Consider the following 18,285-nt stretch of genomic DNA (forward strand, 5'->3'; position numbering starts at 1 on the left):
TAAAACGATGATAAAGTATTTCGAACCATCATGAAATTAATATAGTGTAAACAGAAGATAATATTTTAAGATATACCTTTCCAGTAATGCTGCAGAATACATTAAAAGCTCATGAAATTTAGATGCTTGGATGAATGCATTTCCACAGCTGTCACTAAAGTTCTGCTCTAGAAGTCTGGAGTCATAAAAAGGCTAAACTAAGTATTCCACCTAATACGAAGTTGCTTGTGACAACTTGAACAACAGAGATTCAGGTGTGTGTGTGTGGATAATCAGTTTGTGGCATGTTAGTTGAACCCAAGAGAATCAGGACAACCTGTGAAAATGTAGAATCTCGGATAATTACTTAATTAATTAATAAATGTATGACAACACAAAAAATAAAGTAGATTAAAAAATTATAACTACAAAAATGTTAAATTTTAACAATAACGTGCAAGTGTGAAATGCCACGAAAGGGATTACAAAGCTTCGACAAATTAAATACTCCTACATGTAAATGGACTTACTTGAAAGCCATGATCCACATTTAAATCTTGCCCTTCCCCAATGTCCTCTGATGGTGGACGCGGTGGAATACTTGGGCTGAAGGCCATGAGGTCGGTCTTGGGCGGGCCCTCTCCAGAACACACCCTCTGCCGCCTCTGCTGAGAGTAGGACCAGCTCCCCACCGCGCTGGAGCACACCAGCACGGGCTTCCCCGGAGCACACGCGCCCTCCGTGGGCGTCGCTGAGCAGCGCAGCGCGGTGTAGAGCAGCAGCGTGAGCACCAGCAGGCTAGACACCGCGCAGATGGCGACGATCAGGTACACGTTGACGGTCACCAGCGACGCTTCTGGGAGTGGAGCACGTCCAGAAGCGTGAGAAGAGGTCTTTGGCGCCTGGCTGCTCTCAACCAGTGACACTAGAACTGTAGCTGTGGAGGTCAGAACTGGCTCCCCGTGGTCTTTCACCAGGACCAACAGGCGCTGTCTAGGCGCATCTGACTCGTCGAGGGCGCGTGTTGTACTGATCTCGCCCGTGTACAGACCAACGCGGAACAGGCTCCGAGTACCTCCTGCCAAAGGATGCAGCTCATAGGACAGCCACGCGTTGTAGCCAGAGTCCGCGTCCACCGCGCGCACCTTCGTCACCACGTGGCCCGCACCCACCGTCCGTGACACCAGTTCGCTCACTGCGCTGCCCGCCTGAGGCCCCAGCAGCGCGGGCGCGTTGTCGTTCTCGTCCAGCACGAACACCTGCAGGGTGGCATTGCTGCCCAGCGCTGGCACACCAGCGTCCCTCGCGCTCACCTGGAACTGCAGCAGCTCCAGCTCCTCGTGGTCCAGGGGCTGCAGCGCGAACACCCGGCCGCTCTCCGCGTGCACGGACACGTAGCTCGACAGCCAGCGCTCGCCCACGCGCCGCTCCACCAGCGAGTAGGACACCAGCGCGTTCTCCTGCGCGTCCGCGTCCGCCGCGGACACCGTGAAGATGTGCGCGCCCGGCGGGTTGTTCTCCCTCACGAACACCGTGTACTCGGGCTGCGCGAACGCGGGCGCGTGGTCGTTCACGTCGGCCACCTCCACGGACACGCTGGCGGTGGCCCCCAGCGGGGGGGAGCCCCCGTCGCGCGCGGTCACCACCACCTCATAGGCCGCTGTGCTCTCGCGGTCCAGGGCGCTGTCCAGCACCAGCGAATAGTAATTCTTGAAGGTGGACACCAGCCTGAAGGGCACCTGAGGACTCAGGGAGCAGCTCACCTGCCCGTTGGCTCCGGAGTCCATGTCCGAAACGCTGATGAGGGCGATGACAGTGTCCAGTGCAGCGTCCTCTCGGACAGGCAGGGATAAGGAGGTCAACGTGATCCGGGGCGCATTGTCGTTTTCATCCAGCACCTTCACTAAAACAGTGCAGTGGCCCGCCATCGGAGGATGTCCTTTGTCCGTCGCGTCAACGCGGATTTTGTAGGTGTTGACTTGCTCAAAATCCAAACTCCCTCGAACTACGATTTCTCCTGTGTCTGTGTCTATGCTGAACTGGTCCAGAACCTGGGGCGGGACCAGCCTGTTGAAAGAGTAAGCGATGGCTGCGTTGCTCCCTTCGTCCCTGTCGGAAGCGTTCAGTCTAATAACCGTGGTCCCGCTGTCTGAGTGTTCCGAGAGTCTCACTTCATACTCGGGATGCTGGAAAGTCGGGGCGTTGTCGTTCACATCCAGCACGGCGACCAGCAGCTGAGCGGAGCCTGTGAGCTCAGGCTTGCCCCCATCCGTGGCGGTCAGCAGTAGCGTGTGCTCAGGGTCAGCCTCTCTGTCCAAGGATTTTCTTAATGCTAACTCAACCTGTTTATTTTCTTCGTCCTTTGAACTCACAATGAGTGTGAAGTAATCATTAGATTCCAGCCTGTAGGTTATCACAGAATTGGTTCCAATATCTGCATCTGATGCGCCCTCTAGCGGAAACCTAGAGTCTAACATCCTGGATTCTGAAATACGCAGCATTTGTTCTTTGACGGGGAACACGGGCGGGTTGTCGTTAATGTCCCTCACCTCCACCTCCACGTGGAAAACCTGCAGCGGACGGTCCACGATCACCTCCAGGTGGATGCTGCACTCCGCGCTCCGCCCGCACAGCTCCTCCCGGTCGATCCGAGAATTCACGAACAGAATGCCATTCTGCAGATTCACCTCCAGAAGGTCCCCGCGGTCCTTGGACGCCACCCTGAACAGGCGGGGCACCAGCTCCGCCAGCTCCAGCCCCAGGTCCTGCGCGATGCGGCCCACGAAGGTGCCGTGCTTGGCCTCCTCGGGGACGGAGTAGTGGAGCTGGCCGCTGCCTGCCTCCCAGCCTGCCAGGAGGAGAAGCCAGAGCAGCAGACGCCGGGAGTCCCGACCCCCTCGTCGGGAAAACACCATGTCAGGTACTCGTTTTGTCCCTTTGAGAAAGCCCTGTCTTGATGTAAAGATCCACTGCTGTGCGTCTGGAACCTTTTAATCCAGCGGAGCTGCGATTGCCATTGTTCCGCTGTTAAGAGACAGAACTGCTACAAGAATCGCCTCGCGATCCTGGCTAGCCAGACCTTGATAGACAGCGACATCATGCGGCTCCAGTGGGTAATGATTCCAAAGATTTAACCTGGCCAAAAATTTTCTTTCGTAAATGTTTTCTTTTCAATCTTTACTTTTCAATAGTAGATCCTTAGCTTTTCAAGTGCTTGTACGTTTATCTTCTCTCTCCTCACAGAAAGTTTGTTTCAGTGAGCGATCTCTTCATGAAGGAAAAACGTTTCTTCTTAATAATTAGTAATAGGCTAACATCACTCTGCAATATGTATTATGGCATGAGAGTGACATGCGTATCCCTGGGACAGCCTTCCCTCCACATGTGTGTGGAGGGAAATTTGTTCACCGGTAGCTGGTCATTCGCATGTATTATTCTATTTTAACGTGTAACTCTATTTTTATAAGTTCATATGTGTTCTTGTGAATTCTTATTACATTTCTACTTGATTATCCAATGAACATAAAATTTCTTAAATTATTCTAATTACAAATATTGGAAGATGAGGACACATTTTTCTCAGCAATCAATGTATGTGTAATGTGCCCAAACAGGCCTCTCTCACAACACTTTCCTTTAGAGATTTCTCAGTCATTGCAGATTCTAGTAGCATTTCAACTACTGGTCTTCGCTGGATTTGGATCTTTCTGCCGTTCCAAAATATGAACATTTTTAAAATTATGACTTTAACCTCTTCGTATTTTTGCTTTTTCCTTCGTGTGATTCTTGTCCATTTCAGTGTCTTCATATTAGTTTATCTTTGAAGCATGCTTAAAGTTACAACTACACAAAGACAGAGATAGGGGTGCGCACCTTTCATCCTAGCAGTAGGGAGCCAAAAGCAGGGGGATTGCTGTGACTTCAAGGACAGCCTGGTCTACACAGTGAATTCCAGGACAGCCAGGGCTACACAGTGAGACCCTGTCTCAAACAAAGGCCAAAAATAAATTTCGATACCACCCAATCTAAATATTTGAACATCACAATTTCTGTACCTCTGCCGTTCTCCAAACTTACACAGACATCGTCCCAAACTTATTTTTATTGCTGGCTTTCCCTTGTAGACAGTATTTAAAATTTCCCTAGACCCTTGCCATTTTATATATAATAACTGTTGTCCTTGTGGCTACAACTTCTGCTGGAGCATCCTGAGACTTCTAGGATATTAGCGTTGTACTTAACAAGTATAAAGACCGAAGCCTCACATCCACGACACCACAGCCAGTCTTCTTCATGATGTGTCTGACCACTTTCCAGTGTGGATCATACTATACACCATCTCTTTCTAAAAATCTCCCGTTCAAGTTTTCTTCTACTTCTTTTTTTATCCATGAAAATGCTACCCTCAAGGTTTGCCTCAGAAGTTAATTCTCAAAAAAAAAATTTCACTGCATTTTTAAAAATTGCATTTGGTAATATATATGCTTAATTGAAATTCCTCTAGTAGCCTTAATACTGAACTGCTGATTATTTCAAAGGAACCTGTTGTTCTTTCATAGATCCCTATCCTTGTGATCTGTGAAGTACCTACAAAACATACATTACATTGAAGCTTTCTTAATTAAATTTTTATTTTTTATATTAATTACAGTTTATTCACTTTATATCACAGCTGTAGCCCCCTCTCTTATTCCCTCCAAATCCCACTCTCCCTCCCTCATCTCCTCCCATGCTCCTCTCCAAGTCCACTGATAGGGGAGGTCCTCCTCCCCTTCCATCTGACCCTAGCTTATCAAGACTGGCTGCATTGTCCTCCTCTCTGGCCTGGCAAGGCTGTTCTCCCTTCAGGGGGAGGTGGTCAAAGAACCAGCCACTGAGTTCATGTCAGAGACAGTCCCTGTCCCCCTTGGGAACCCACTTGGATACTGAGCTGTCATGGGCTAAGTCTGAGCACAGGTTCAAGGTTATCTCCATGAATGGTCCTTGGCTGGAGTGTCGGTCTCAGAAAAGACCCAAATATTTTGGTTCTGTTGCTCTCCTTGTGGAGCTCCTGTCCTCTCCAGGTCTTACTCTCTCCCCCTTCTTTCATAAGATTCCCTGCACCATTGAAGGTTTTTATTTAATGTAGTTCTAACTAAAGTGTTTCAATGTCAAAAAATAAGTAAGGCATGACATATGGATTTTTACTTAAGTTTTTAAAAGTCTAGATTTTGGGGGACATGACAAACATGTAGTTATGGAATATTTTAATTGCTTTTTAGCCCTTGAAATAAGAAAACATCTCTAGCTACAGGTAATAAGTGTACTGAAAATGCACAGACAAGAAAGCATAACAAAAAAAGGATAATGGGATTTTCTATGAAACTACTAAATCTACCCTCATTTTACTTACAAAAAGATTATCTCTATAAATAACATTAAAGACTTCAGAAAGAAAACTGATTTACAGAATCTGAGAATGTTTACAAACAATCAGAATAGCCCATAGCCAGAAAAGAAAATCCTGAGTTTGTATTTCTCAAAACTGATTTACCAAACCAAAAATAAATAAATAAATAAATAAATAAATAAATATGGGTGTCTAGGTAAGGCAGTTCCACCGTCGACTTCTACTGTGTTCAAAGATGAATCAATTTTAATTTTATTTAAATTATTTTAATTTATTGAGTACTATGCCAAGAAGGCTTTAAAATTGTACATGCAAGTAAGATAATCCAGGTATTTAAAAAGCAATACAATAATTACAATTAGTAGCCCTAAAACTCTGTCATAATCATAAATGTTCTCCAAAATGGACTACTCTTTAAACAGGAGCACAGTTTGGTATGCTTGTGTAGTGCTCTATTGTAAATGTCCTCTGAGAGCTGCTCATGAGTCGGGCACCTTTGCTTTTATTCATGTTGAAAACAAGAGCAAACAATTCTAAAACAATCCCACAGCATGTACTAGAACTTTGCCAACTTTGAAAGTTGCCTGGCAGAGCTCACTAAACAAGCGCTGGAAATTTTTAAAGCAACATGGATTTTATAATCAACATTTGTGCTCCACGGATGTGCGCACTGACAGCTTAACCAATAAATCTTGATGAATCTGAGTTGATGAAATAAGACTTTGCATGAGGAAGAAAGAAAAGACAATGGATGACTTGCAAAAGAACTGCAAAATGAAGAAAAAGATTTTAAGTATTACTATTTTTCTGAAACAGAAAGGTATATTGTACATGATGTATTCATGGTTTTAGAATATATGACAGACCACCAAAACCTCCCAGACAGGTAAATATTTGAATGTAAGAAATGGGAATAACTTTCACTGTATACTAAAGTCAATTCTTCACGATTTTGAACATGATTATATTCCCTATACAAACAAGAAGCCAAATGAAAGTACTACTTAAATCCTGATAGTACTATATTTTTAAATACTAATTATCACAAACATAACAAACACAATCCTCCAAATAAGGTTTTTTAAAAAAAGAGAGAGAGAGAGAAAGTACTACACAAAAATGATTGGGGAATATAAATTTCTGCAATAAGAAATGGAGATAGTTCAACTTGTAAAGACATTAAACCAACAGTGTTAAAACATGTGTTGTGGTACAATACACAAAGCACGAGAACGCATAATAGGTCAACATATGTTTAAATTACTTTATCGTCGGGTTGACGATGGAATGGGGACCAAACTTGTTAAGAGCGCTTGCCTAGCATGTTATGGGAACGGGCGTCTATTCTAAGAAGTTTGGACATTGGACACACTGGATCCGCAAACGTTTCACTTTGGAAATCCGTTATGAAAAGAAGCAAAGCCATTATTCATATTAGCAAATTTTTATCGCGGTTACAGACCACCGTAAATTACCAGCTTTATGGAGGAGCCACCCACGCTGGCCGGAAACTCCCTTTGTAGGCCAGATTGAACTCACGACCAGGTTATCTTCCTGACTCAGCCCCCCTGGTGCTGCAATTAATGGGGCGCACTATGGAAAACAGCTAACCCTTTTCTTTCAAGCCTGGAGAGGAAAATATTTAAGACTCACGTTGTCCGTAGAGCTGGGGCCCTGAGGCAGGCTGGGGCTGAAGGCCATGAGGTCGGTCTTGGGCGGGCCCTCTCCAGAGCACACCCTCTGTCTTCTCTGCTGTGAGTAGGACCAGCTCCCCACCGCGCTGGAGCACACCAGCACGGGCTTCCCTGGAGCACAGGCTCCATCGGTGGGCGCCGCTGAGCAGCGCAGCGCGGTGTACAGCAGCAGTGTGAGCACCAGCAGGCTGGACACCGCGCAGATGGCGACGATCAGGTACACGTTGACGGTCACCAGCCCCTGATCCGGGCTGGAGGCTCCAGCTGACACCTTCGATGGGACCTTCTGCATCTGGCCGCTGTCCACCAGAGAAAGCAACACCGTGGCTGTGGCGGTCAGCGCGGGCTCTCCATGGTCCTTCACCAGGACCAACAAGCGCTGTCGCGGCGCATCGCTCTCTTCCAGGGCACGCGTGGTGCTGATCTCGCCCGTGTACAGGCCAACTCGGAATGGACTCCGAACTCCACCTGCAGCCGGCTGCAGCTCATAGGACAGCCAGGCATTGTAGCCAGAGTCCGCGTCTACTGCCCGCACTTTCGCCACAACCTGGCCGGGCACCAGTGCGCGAGATACAACCTCATTCACTGTGGCACCAGCCCCGTTTGCCAAAGGCCCCAGCAGCGCGGGCGCGTTGTCGTTCTCGTCCAGCACGAACACCTGCAGGGTGGCATTGCTGCCCAGCGCTGGCACACCAGCATCCCGCGCGCTCACCTGGAACTGCAGCAGCTCCAGCTCCTCGTGGTCCAGGGGCTGCAGCGCGAACACCCGGCCGCTCTCCGCGTGCACGGACACGTAGCTCGACAGCCAGCGCTCGCCCACGCGCCGCTCCACCAGCGAGTAGGACACCAGCGCGTTCTCCTGCGCGTCCGCGTCCGCCGCGGACACCGTGAAGATGTGCGCGCCCGGCGGGTTGTTCTCCCTCACGAACACCGTGTACTCGGGCTGCGCGAACGCGGGCGCGTTATCGTTCACGTCGGCCACCTCCACGGACACGCTGGCGGTGGCCCCCAGCGGGGGGAAGCCCCCGTCGCGCGCGGTCACCACCACCTCATAGGCCGCTGTGCTCTCGCGGTCCAGGGCGCTGTCCAGCACCAGCGAATAGTAATTCTTGAAGGTGGACACCAGCCTGAAGGGCACGTGAGGACTCAGGGAGCAGCTCACCTGCCCGTTGGCTCCTGAGTCACGATCAGACACGCTGATTAAGGTGATGACTCTGCCAGGTTGGCTGTCCTCAGATACTGGGAGAGACAAGGAGCTGACAGTCAATTGTGGGGCGTTGTCATTGGCATCTATAACTTCCACAAGAACTGTACAGTGGCCAGGCAGTTGTGGGAAGCCTTTATCACGAGCCTCTAATGGAATCTTGTAAGTCTGACTTTCTTCGAAATCAATAATCCCTAAAACTGTAATTTCCCCGCTCAAGGCATCCACGCGAAACTTGGATTTTATATCCGGAGAAGCATCACTAGAAAATGAATACGTAACGTCCCCATTCACTCCTTCGTCCAGATCGGAGGCATTGACTTTGATCACCAGTGTCCCGTTTGGAACGTTTTCTGGCACTTTCACGGTGTAGAGGGATCTGTCAAATACTGGAGCGTTGTCATTGACATCCAGCACTGTGATGAGTAACTGAACGGTGCCAGTCAGCTCGGGTTTGCCTCCGTCGGTGGCCGTGAGCAGTAAGCGCATCTCTGCGGCTTCTTCTCTGTCTAACGGTTTCCGCAAAACGAGCCCAAGAGGTTTCACCTGCTCGTGGTTGGGCGGGACGTCCAGTGAGAAATGTTCATTGGCGCTCAGTGTGTAAGTCAGCTGAGCATTGGAGCCCACATCCGCGTCTGACGCGCCCTCTAGTGGAAACCGCGAGTCAAGCAGCCTAGATTCCAGGATAAACAGAGTCTTTTGTGTCTTTGGAAACCTAGGCGGGTTGTCGTTAATGTCCCTCACCTCCACCTCCACGTGGAAAACCTGCAGCGGACGGTCCACGATCACCTCCAGGTGGATGCTGCACTCCGCGCTCCGCCCGCACAGCTCCTCCCGGTCGATCCGAGAATTCACGAACAGAATGCCATTCTGCAGATTCACCTCCAGAAGGTCCCCGCGGTCCTTGGACGCCACCCTGAACAGGCGGGGCACCAGCTCCGCCAGCTCCAGCCCCAGGTCCTGCGCGATGCGGCCCACGAAGGTGCCGTGCTTGGCCTCCTCGGGGACCGAGTAGTGGAGCTGGCCGCTGCCTGCCTCCCAGGCTGCCAGAATTATCAGGAGCAGGAGTAATTGTTGGCTCTTCCGGTTGTGTCCTCTCAGGTTTATCATTTCAAATTACTGACGTTTTGTTCTCATCCGCGACAGTTACCTCAAAATTTGGAGGGTTTTTTTATTTCTTCATTCCGCTCCCGAGATGCTGGCCATTGTTGAGCAAGGGGAGAGTGAAGCTCGGTGGAGTCTTTCTAATGGGATATGAATGGCTTCCCTTCGCGACATTTAGTGGTTTAGAGCGACATCATGTGGCCCAAGCAGTAAGTAGGATTTACACGTTTTACAGTTAAGCAATGAAAATTGTGTTTTAAATGGAATTTTTCCTCTTTGTTGTCAACGTGTAGAGCAATATTTCTCATGCTTACTCGTGGCATTCTTGTGTGATAAATGGCTTTTGGATATTTACTTTTGACCATAATTTTCGCTTCTTTGTGCATTAGAAAAACTCCCCCCCCACACACACTACTTTGAAATACAGATAAACCTAAGTGGTTCTCTTTAATTTGAGACAAACTTAGAAAATGTTTTTGTTGTCAAGAAGGCGAGGTGATAAGCAATTTTCATATACTTTTTATTGGATAGAAATACAGGAAGTTTGGGGATCTTTGAATCAAGATTTTGTATTAAAGTAGCTCTTAATATACACATTGTGACTTTCCCTTTACAGGATTTATGTGTTTCTTTGTTATAGCTCATGGTTCTCCTGTTTATTTACTCTTTCCACCCTTCCAAAACCTTTTCTAATGACTACATGCTTGTTTTCTGTCTCCAGTATCAGGTAGGTTATTTCTTTATAATAAAAACCTGTTTCATTAACTAAATATTTGTGCTGACCCATCTTACTTTCCACACTTAAGTCTTTGAATATTTTATCTTTGGGGAGTTTGTTTTCTTAAATGTTTCACACAAATGTTCCCAGCTACAAGTAAAATAATTACATACATGTTCTAATGCTTCCCAAGTTTGATATCTGCCTACATCAGGGTTTTATTTTCCAAGCATTCTGCTTGACTACTGCAAAACTTTCTATTAAACTGCCTTCATTCCTCCATTAACACTTACGGTCAACTTTATGAACTCCTTCATTACCATCGCTTCAAATGTTTGGTACTTTTCAAATGACTTTAGAGACAAGTAAAAGAAATCACTCTAGCAGTTATTTCAGAGATTCTTTTTATAATACTTTTCTTGTCTTATCTCCTACTCTCTCCTGTGAGAATCATACCCTCCAATCCAAGTGGATTACTCCCTGCTTTCAGACTCACTTGGGATTTTGCTGTGCATCAATGTACCTTAAATTATTTCTTCCCCCCCCCAAATACTGGTTATTATAATATTCTCCAACAGGAACTTCTCCATTTTCTAATCACCAAACTCATCATTAATCTGGAAATTTCCATCAACTAGGAAGATAGGGAGACAGTTGCCTTCAGCCACATCATAATTTATTTACCTTTCTTATGACCCATAATATTCTGCTTTCTCTGATTGTCACATTATATATAGTATGTCTTTATTTTTATATAAAAATTTTGAAGCCATGGGTTCGGTTTTGACTCAGTGGTTTTAGCAGATACTAGATAATGAAATCTTGCCATACATTTTTTTTTAATGTTTTACTTCGTGGATATAGCCATAGTATTATAGTGAGCTCTTCTCTAGCTACTAGACATAATTATCTATACAAATTGTTCTTTTTGTTGTTTTTCAAGACTAAGTTTCTCTGTGTGGCCCTGGCCATCCTGAAATTTACTCTGTAGAACAGACTGACTTCAAAGTCAGTGCTAGGGTTAAAGGTGTACACCACCACAACATAGCACGAATTGTGGTCTCTACTGGTTAGTATGTCCAGAAGAAAATTTGTTGCTCTTAAGTATATAGGAGAGTTTAGAGGTTTTTGATCTTGTTATTATATTATGTATTAAAAAATCACTCTGTACTTCTTTATGAACAACAATGAAAACTGGATTAACAGTTTATGCCATTTGAAGAGTGTAGAAAATGAAGACATTAGGAGCACAAACTCTAACTTAGGTCTGTTATTGATACTGAGGAGCTTTTCAGTGGAAGAAAATGTGATATTGATTCTTAGAATGATCTATTTTCTGGGGAAAATGCACAATACAGAGAGTTTAAACTATCTTTGGAAATCACTTCTATGTCTTGAATATCTTTGGATCCAAAAGCTTTTCTATTGCTACAGTCTTAATTCAACAGTTAACACTGAAAAGTGATTGTTTCCGAAGTAATACATGGCACTAAAATACTAGCGGTATCTCAGAATGATTGAGTAATACTGTCCTTCCCAGAATAACCACACAAATAATTTTATATAAATGAAAATGATATGGAATTCATAATAATTAAGCAGCTCCTCCTTGACAAACACTATTTACAAGCACCTTAGAAGTATCAAAAAATAAAAAAATAAAAAATAAATACAATAAAAAAAGAAGTATCAACTTACAAATGTAATACCTGTATGACAAATATTATTATTTCTATTTAAAATTTTATAGAGTGAAAACAGAAAACTAACAGGATAAACAGCCTATGCAATGCTGCAAAGATAGAAGCAGCAGCGGTGAAATTTGGCAAAGGAGGCTGTCCTGGAGATTCACAACTTAGACACCACCTGGCTGGCTTTTGTGTAGAGAATGGCAAATAGCGCAAATAATTACACAGAGAGAGAAGAGAAGTAAGCTTGTACCTTATAAGGAGACCCTTTACACGAAAATCAAGACCAAGAGAACGGCAACATCACAGAAGTACATTGGCTTTTATGTTTGTTTCTTTATGGTTTTCCCTACAGTAACTAAAACCTAGGGCCTTGTACCTGTTAGACAAGGGGAAAACCACTGAGAGCAATATGGGAATATTGGCGTTATGTGAGTTTACAGGATTAAAATCCAAGTTCCCTCCTACTACTATTTCTATAGTGTTTGGACCTCTAATAAACAGGGTAATAACTATGGATGGAAAAAGTTCATTAAAGGTTCTGAGATCTTCACCCATTCTCCTTCCAGGTGCACTCAACCTAGTCATTGTCCTTTACCACTAAATGGGTACAATTACAATAAAAAAAGCTCTAGCTCCTCTAGGAAGAACAATGACTGTGAAAAGAATACAGAAAATAACATGGTATAGGTGTTCTTTCAAGAGTATAAAGTTTTTTTTTTTTTTTGGTTTTTGTTTTTGTTTTTGGCTTTTCAAGACAGCCTTGGCTGTCCTGAACTCACTTTGTAGACCAGGCTGGCCTGGAACTCACGGGGATCTGCCTGCCCCTGTCTCCTTGAGTGCTGGGATTACAGGCTTTGTGCAACACTCAGCTAGTTCAATATTTTTATATACATGATTCATAGAGTGCTTGCCTGGTATGCCCTTGGTTTCATCTCAAAAATATGCCGAGAGAGAGAGCGAAAAAAGAAAAAAAAAGCAAAGAGAAAAGAATGTGTGACCCAATTGTGTTATGATTTCAATGTCCTATGAAAAACACATATTCAAAATAATTCTCCTCTCCCCCTGAGGGGGGAGCAGCCTTACCAGGACACAGAGGAAGACAATGCAGCCAGTCCTGATGAGACCTGATAGGCTAGGGTCAGATGGAAGGGGAGGAGGACAGTCCCCATCAGTGGACTGGGGGAGGGGCATGGGAGGAAAAGAGGGAGGGGATGGGATTGGGAGGAGATGAGGGAGGGGGCTACAGCTGGGATACAAAATGAATAAATTGTAATGAATAAAAAATAAATTAATTTAAAAACAAAATAATTCTCCTGGTGTTAAAAACAAAATCATGAATACCCTATTTCTTACTCAGGAAAATATGATCACTGACCTAAACAACGTGGTAGAAAAGGACAAATGTAACAAAATTTTTAGTTTGATTTTCAAAACCATGTAGTGCGGAATGTGCATAATAATGTTTAATTCTGTTTATACGTAAGATCAACAAAATGAAGATTATGAGGAAAACAACAAGGTGAACATACTTAGCACAGGAAAAGGAATAGAAACTTAAAGAATGAGAAAACAGGAAACTAACTATAGAAAAACAATGTAAAATTTTAAGCCGTAAGGACAAATACGAAATCTTGGACTTACTCTTGAGCAATGGTCTTCGTTTAAATCCTGGTGCTCACCCCCAGCCGGACAAGGAGGAAGACCCGGGCTGAAGGCCATGAGGTCTGTTTTGGGAGGTCCCTCTCCAGAGCACACCCTCTGTCTCCTCTGTTGTGAATAAGACCAGCTCCCCACCGCGCTGGAGCACACCAGCACGGGCTTCCCAGCCCCGCACACGCCCTGCGTAGGCTGCACTGAGCACCGCAGAGCGACGTACACCATGAGGGTTAGAACCAGCAGGCTGGACACCGCGCAGATGGCGATGATCAGGTACACGTTGACGTTCACGAGCGACACTTCCTGGCCGGTGGCACCTGACGCCCGCGAAGAGACTTTTGGAGTCTGGCTGTGCTCCACCAAAGACACTAACACCGTCGCAGTGGCCGTCAGCGCGGGCTCCCCGTGGTCCCTGACCAGCACTAACAGGCGATGGCGCTGCGCGTCCCCCTCATCCAGGGCGCGTGTGGTGCTGATCTCGCCCGTGTACAGACCAACCCGGAACAGGCTCCTCGTACCTCCTGACAAAGGATGCAGCTCATAAGACAGCCAGGCATTGTAGCCAGAGTCCGCGTCTACCGCGCGCACCTTCGTGACCACCTGGCCGGCACCCAAAGAGGGGGACACAAGTTCGCTCATTACACCACCGGATCCTTGTGTCCAAGGCCCCAGCAGCGCAGGCGCATTGTCGTTCTCGTCCAGCACGAACACCTGCAGGGTGGCATTGCTGCCCAGCGCTGGCACACCAGCATCCCGCGCGCTCACCTGGAACTGCAGCAGCTCCAGCTCCTCGTGGTCCAGGGGCTGCAGCGCGAACACCCGGCCGCTCTCCGCGTGCACGGACACGTAGCTCGACAGCCAGCGCTCGCCCACGCGCCGCTCCACCAGCGAGTAGGACACCAGCGCGTTCTCCTGCGCGTCCGCGTCCGCCGCGGACACCGTGAAGATGTGCGCGCCCGGCGGGTTGTTCTCCCTCACGAACACCGTGTACTCGGGCTGCGCGAACGCGGGCGCGTGGTCGTTCACGTCGGCCACCTCCACGGACACGCTGGCGGTGGCCCCCAGCGGGGGGGAGCCCCCGTCGCGCGCGGTCACCACCACCTCATAGGCCGCTGTGCTCTCGCGGTCCAGGGCGCTGTCCAGCACCAGCGAATAGTAATTCTTGAAGGTGGACACCAGCCTGAAGGGCACGTGAGGACTCAGGGAGCAGCTCACCTGCCCGTTGGCTCCGGAGTCCATGTCCGAAACGCTGATGAGGGCGATGACGGTGCCCAGTGGAGCGTCCTCTCGGACAGGCAGGGATAAGGAGGTCAACGTGATCTGGGGCGCATTGTCGTTTTCATCCAGCACCTTCACTAAAACAGTGCAGTGGCCCGCCATCGGAGGATGTCCTTTGTCCGTCGCGTCAACGCGGATTTTGTAGGTGTTGACTTGCTCAAAATCCAAACTCCCTCGAACTACGATTTCTCCTGTGTCTGTGTCTATGCTGAACTGGTCCAGAACCTGGGGCGGGACCAGCCTGTTGAAAGAGTAAGCGATGGCTGCGTTGCTCCCTTCGTCCCTGTCGGAAGCGTTCAGTCTAATAACCGTGGTCCCGCTGTCTGAGTGTTCCGAGAGTCTCACTTCATACTCGGGATGCTGGAAAGTCGGGGCGTTGTCGTTCACATCCAGCACGGCGACCAGCAGCTGAGCGGAGCCTGTGAGCTCAGGCTTGCCCCCATCCGTGGCGGTCAGCAGTAGCGTGTGCTCAGGGTCAGCCTCTCTGTCCAAGGATTTTTTTAACAAGAGTCCAATTTGTTTGTTGCCGTCACTGTTCGTTTTCACATCTAGCCCAAAGTATTCGCTGGGACTGAGTTTATAGCTTAAAACAGAATTTGAACCAGCATCAGCATCTGACGCGCCCTCTAGTGGAAACAAAGAATCTGGCAGCCTAGATTCGTAAATTAACATTCTTTGCTCCTTTACCGGGAACATGGGAGGATTATCATTAATGTCCCTCACCTCCACCTCCACGTGGAAAACCTGCAGCGGACGGTCCACGATCACCTCCAGGTGGATGCTGCACTCCGCGCTCCGCCCGCACAGCTCCTCCCGGTCGATCCGAGAATTCACGAACAGAATGCCATTCTGCAGATTCACCTCCAGAAGGTCCCCGCGGTCCTTGGACGCCACCCTGAACAGGCGGGGCACCAGCTCCGCCAGCTCCAGCCCCAGGTCCTGCGCGATGCGGCCCACGAAGGTGCCGTGCTTGGCCTCCTCGGGGACGGAGTAGTGGAGCTGGCCGCTGCCTGCCTCCCAGCCTGCCAGGAGCAGGAGCGAGAGCAGAAGACAACGTGTTCCCAATCTGCCTTCAGTGATAAAATCCATATCAAATTCCTCTTGCTTTGTTTCCATTAGAAGATTTTTTTTCACTGCATAAAATTCTGTATGATCCAAAGTCTATCAATTCAGTTCTTCTTCGTTCGCCATCATTCAGCAGTCGTGGAAGGACTCAGCAACCAGAAGAAAGGGCTTTGTGTGTGCTGGCTAGACGGAACTCTGCGGTACACAGCGACACCATGCGGCTCCAATGGGTAAGAAGCGAATTGAATAACCTCACTGAAGGGTTTTTCTTTTAATTAATACATTATCTATCTTCTTTAACTTACCTTGATAGTAAATCCTCAAAATGTTTATAATTTTCAGGGTCAATGTCTTCTCGTACGGTTTTTTTGTAACTTAAAGTAAGTATGGTCTTTATTTCTTCACAGAGAAGCAACATTTTTAGCAGTATTTTAAACATTTTTGTATTCCAATTTAGGATTATTAAGTGTGATACAATTTAACCTTGGAATGCAGAAGATGAGTAACTCTCCTTAATTTGAGTACATAGTTAACTTGTCCATGTATTTCTTTCATGGAAATATACGTACACACCTTTGGAATGCTTTAAATTTTAAAAAATTGTCTAATTTTTTTAAATCTTAAAATTGTTGATGTGTATTGTTACTTTGTTCACGAATAGCATATATGCTTATGGTTCCTTCAAGTGATATTGAACGTGGTTTTAATGCATAGTATGTACAACATTTTGAACATATATATATATATATACATTTCTATACATAAATATCTGTTCTCACTGCAGATCAGGTTCACCTTAGATTGTGCAGCCCAGGGTTGACTTCAAACTCAAAATATCCGTGTCTTAGAGTTGAGAGTAGTGAGCAGGATACATAAATGTGCCCCTGAACCTATATCTACAGCATTTCTTGATTGAGGTTCAGTTTATTTTAATAATTAATTTCCTATTTATGTATCTCACTACATCACCTTTTGCTGAAAATTATTCCTGCTGTGTTTTGCCTTTCTCTTCTGATGTTCCTAAAGATTTGATCTTTTCCTTTAGACCTCAGCTTCATCCTATATCCTTTACAAGGTCTTATCTTTTTCCACGTTTCAAGTGAGAACTTTTGGTACATTCCCCATCCACATCTGCATCTTCCCTTCCTATGTTTCTGTCAATTTCATTAATACCTGCTGACCCCTGGAAAGTAGATAGTTTAACGTGAAAGGACTACTAGTAATTGTTAGCAAATTAGTAAATTCAAGTCTTAGAAATTAACATTTTGTTTTAATGACATACGCAGTCTCTATATCACCTATGATAATTTTATTTTTATTTGTGTGTGTATGTGTGTTCTCACTGGTCTCACTCAAAGTCTGCCCACAGCTTCTCTATCTTTCACACATACTATATTTATCTTTATGAGCATAAATTCATTAAATTACCAAAACTAGAAATTTAATATTAGAATACTTCCATATGACTTACAGCATGGTCATAGGCCAACTTTTCATTTTAATCATAACAATATTTTCTATTTCTCAAGGGTTTCTCCTTGTCAATAATTAATTTTATTCTTCTGTAATGTATTTTTTATGCATCATCTTCAGTGGGTGGTTGGTCTTTAGGAATACATTCCTGATGATAAATGCCCCAGTCAAGGAATTATTTTCGATTATTCTTTAATACGATTCGCATTTTGTGGAGAATATAGACTATTTGCATCCTCTTCCTTCAAAAAAAAAAGGTCTTTGCTTAAACTTGGTTCCTCTTGGCTGAGGACTGAACCCAAGGCCTTGAGTAAGTGCTCTGCCACTCTGCAGTGCCCTCAGATGGAGTTTTAAAACTTCCATCTTTTCCTACAAGAATGTTATCACCGTACATTAAAGTCAGGTCAAACATCAATGCTGCCGTTACTTCATCCTTAACGTCATCAGCTGGAGACGAATGACATCTTTTCAAACTTAAGTGAGTCACCACTACGACCTTTGAAATGAGGCCTGTCACCCGCCTTCTTCCCCTCTTCCAACATACACTAAGCCTCACAATAATGCAAATCTGTCCCTTTTATGACACGCTATCGTCAAATATTAGCTCAGATCTATTTGACATTCTTTCCCGCAGGCATTTTTGTGTCAGTAATTTGTGCAAACAAAAATGTCATTTGCTAACCAAAAACAAACCCAAGTAAGAAGTTTCTTTACTTAGAATAATATAAGCCTAACACGCAAAATATATTGATCTAGTTCTCTTTGGCAAAGGCTTTTTCCTAGTAACTAATACATGTATATTAATCTAAGTAAAGTGTACTTCCTACAGGAAACTTCAGCTGGTTGAGTTTAACATCGTATTTACTGTTCATTGTAATTCTTTAAAGTTCCCTGAAGCTTATTTATACAGTTCAGCTGGAATAGTTGGAATAATCTTATTGGCTCCAGATTTAAAATATAAAACATTACTGAAATTTTAAGTAAAATAAATTAATGTGGAAAGGAAAAGCATTGACCTTTTGCTGAAAAATAGC

The 18,285-nt window shown here is 45.7% G+C and overlaps 2 protein-coding genes across 7 annotated transcripts in view; one reads left to right on the forward strand and one right to left on the reverse strand.

Annotated features, from left to right (window-relative positions):
• LOC110543938 (protocadherin alpha-C2) overlaps positions 1 to 18,285 on the reverse strand; it is a 221,863-nt gene that overhangs the window by 168,775 nt on the left and 34,803 nt on the right. The window contains exon 1 of one of the 6 annotated variants that reach the window (XM_060377410.1): positions 510 to 3,021. The exons of the other annotated variants lie outside the window; for them this stretch is intronic. Within the exon in view, the coding sequence (XP_060233393.1) occupies positions 510 to 2,894 (2,385 nt within the window). The 5' untranslated portion in view covers positions 2,895 to 3,021. Of the gene's footprint in view, positions 1 to 509; positions 3,022 to 18,285 lie in introns of those variants that run through there. 6 annotated transcript variants of the gene reach the window in all.
• Positions 9,263 to 14,857, forward strand: LOC132652336 (uncharacterized). The gene is made up of 2 exons (XM_060377416.1): positions 9,263 to 9,579; positions 13,264 to 14,857. The coding sequence occupies exon 2, from the start codon at positions 13,967 to 13,969 to the stop codon at positions 14,738 to 14,740; it is 774 nt and encodes a 257-aa protein (XP_060233399.1). The 5' UTR covers positions 9,263 to 9,579; positions 13,264 to 13,966; the 3' UTR covers positions 14,741 to 14,857.

The sequence above is a fragment of the Meriones unguiculatus genome, chromosome 2, assembly GCF_030254825.1.
Source record: "Meriones unguiculatus strain TT.TT164.6M chromosome 2, Bangor_MerUng_6.1, whole genome shotgun sequence".
In the NCBI taxonomy this organism is placed as follows: domain Eukaryota; kingdom Metazoa; phylum Chordata; class Mammalia; order Rodentia; family Muridae; genus Meriones; species Meriones unguiculatus.

Excerpts from the sequence above, each read along its gene's own strand:
- LOC132652336 (XM_060377416.1), top strand. The coding sequence starts at position 13,967 with ATGCAGCTCATAAGACAGCCAGGCATTGTAGCCAGAGTCCGCGTCTAC.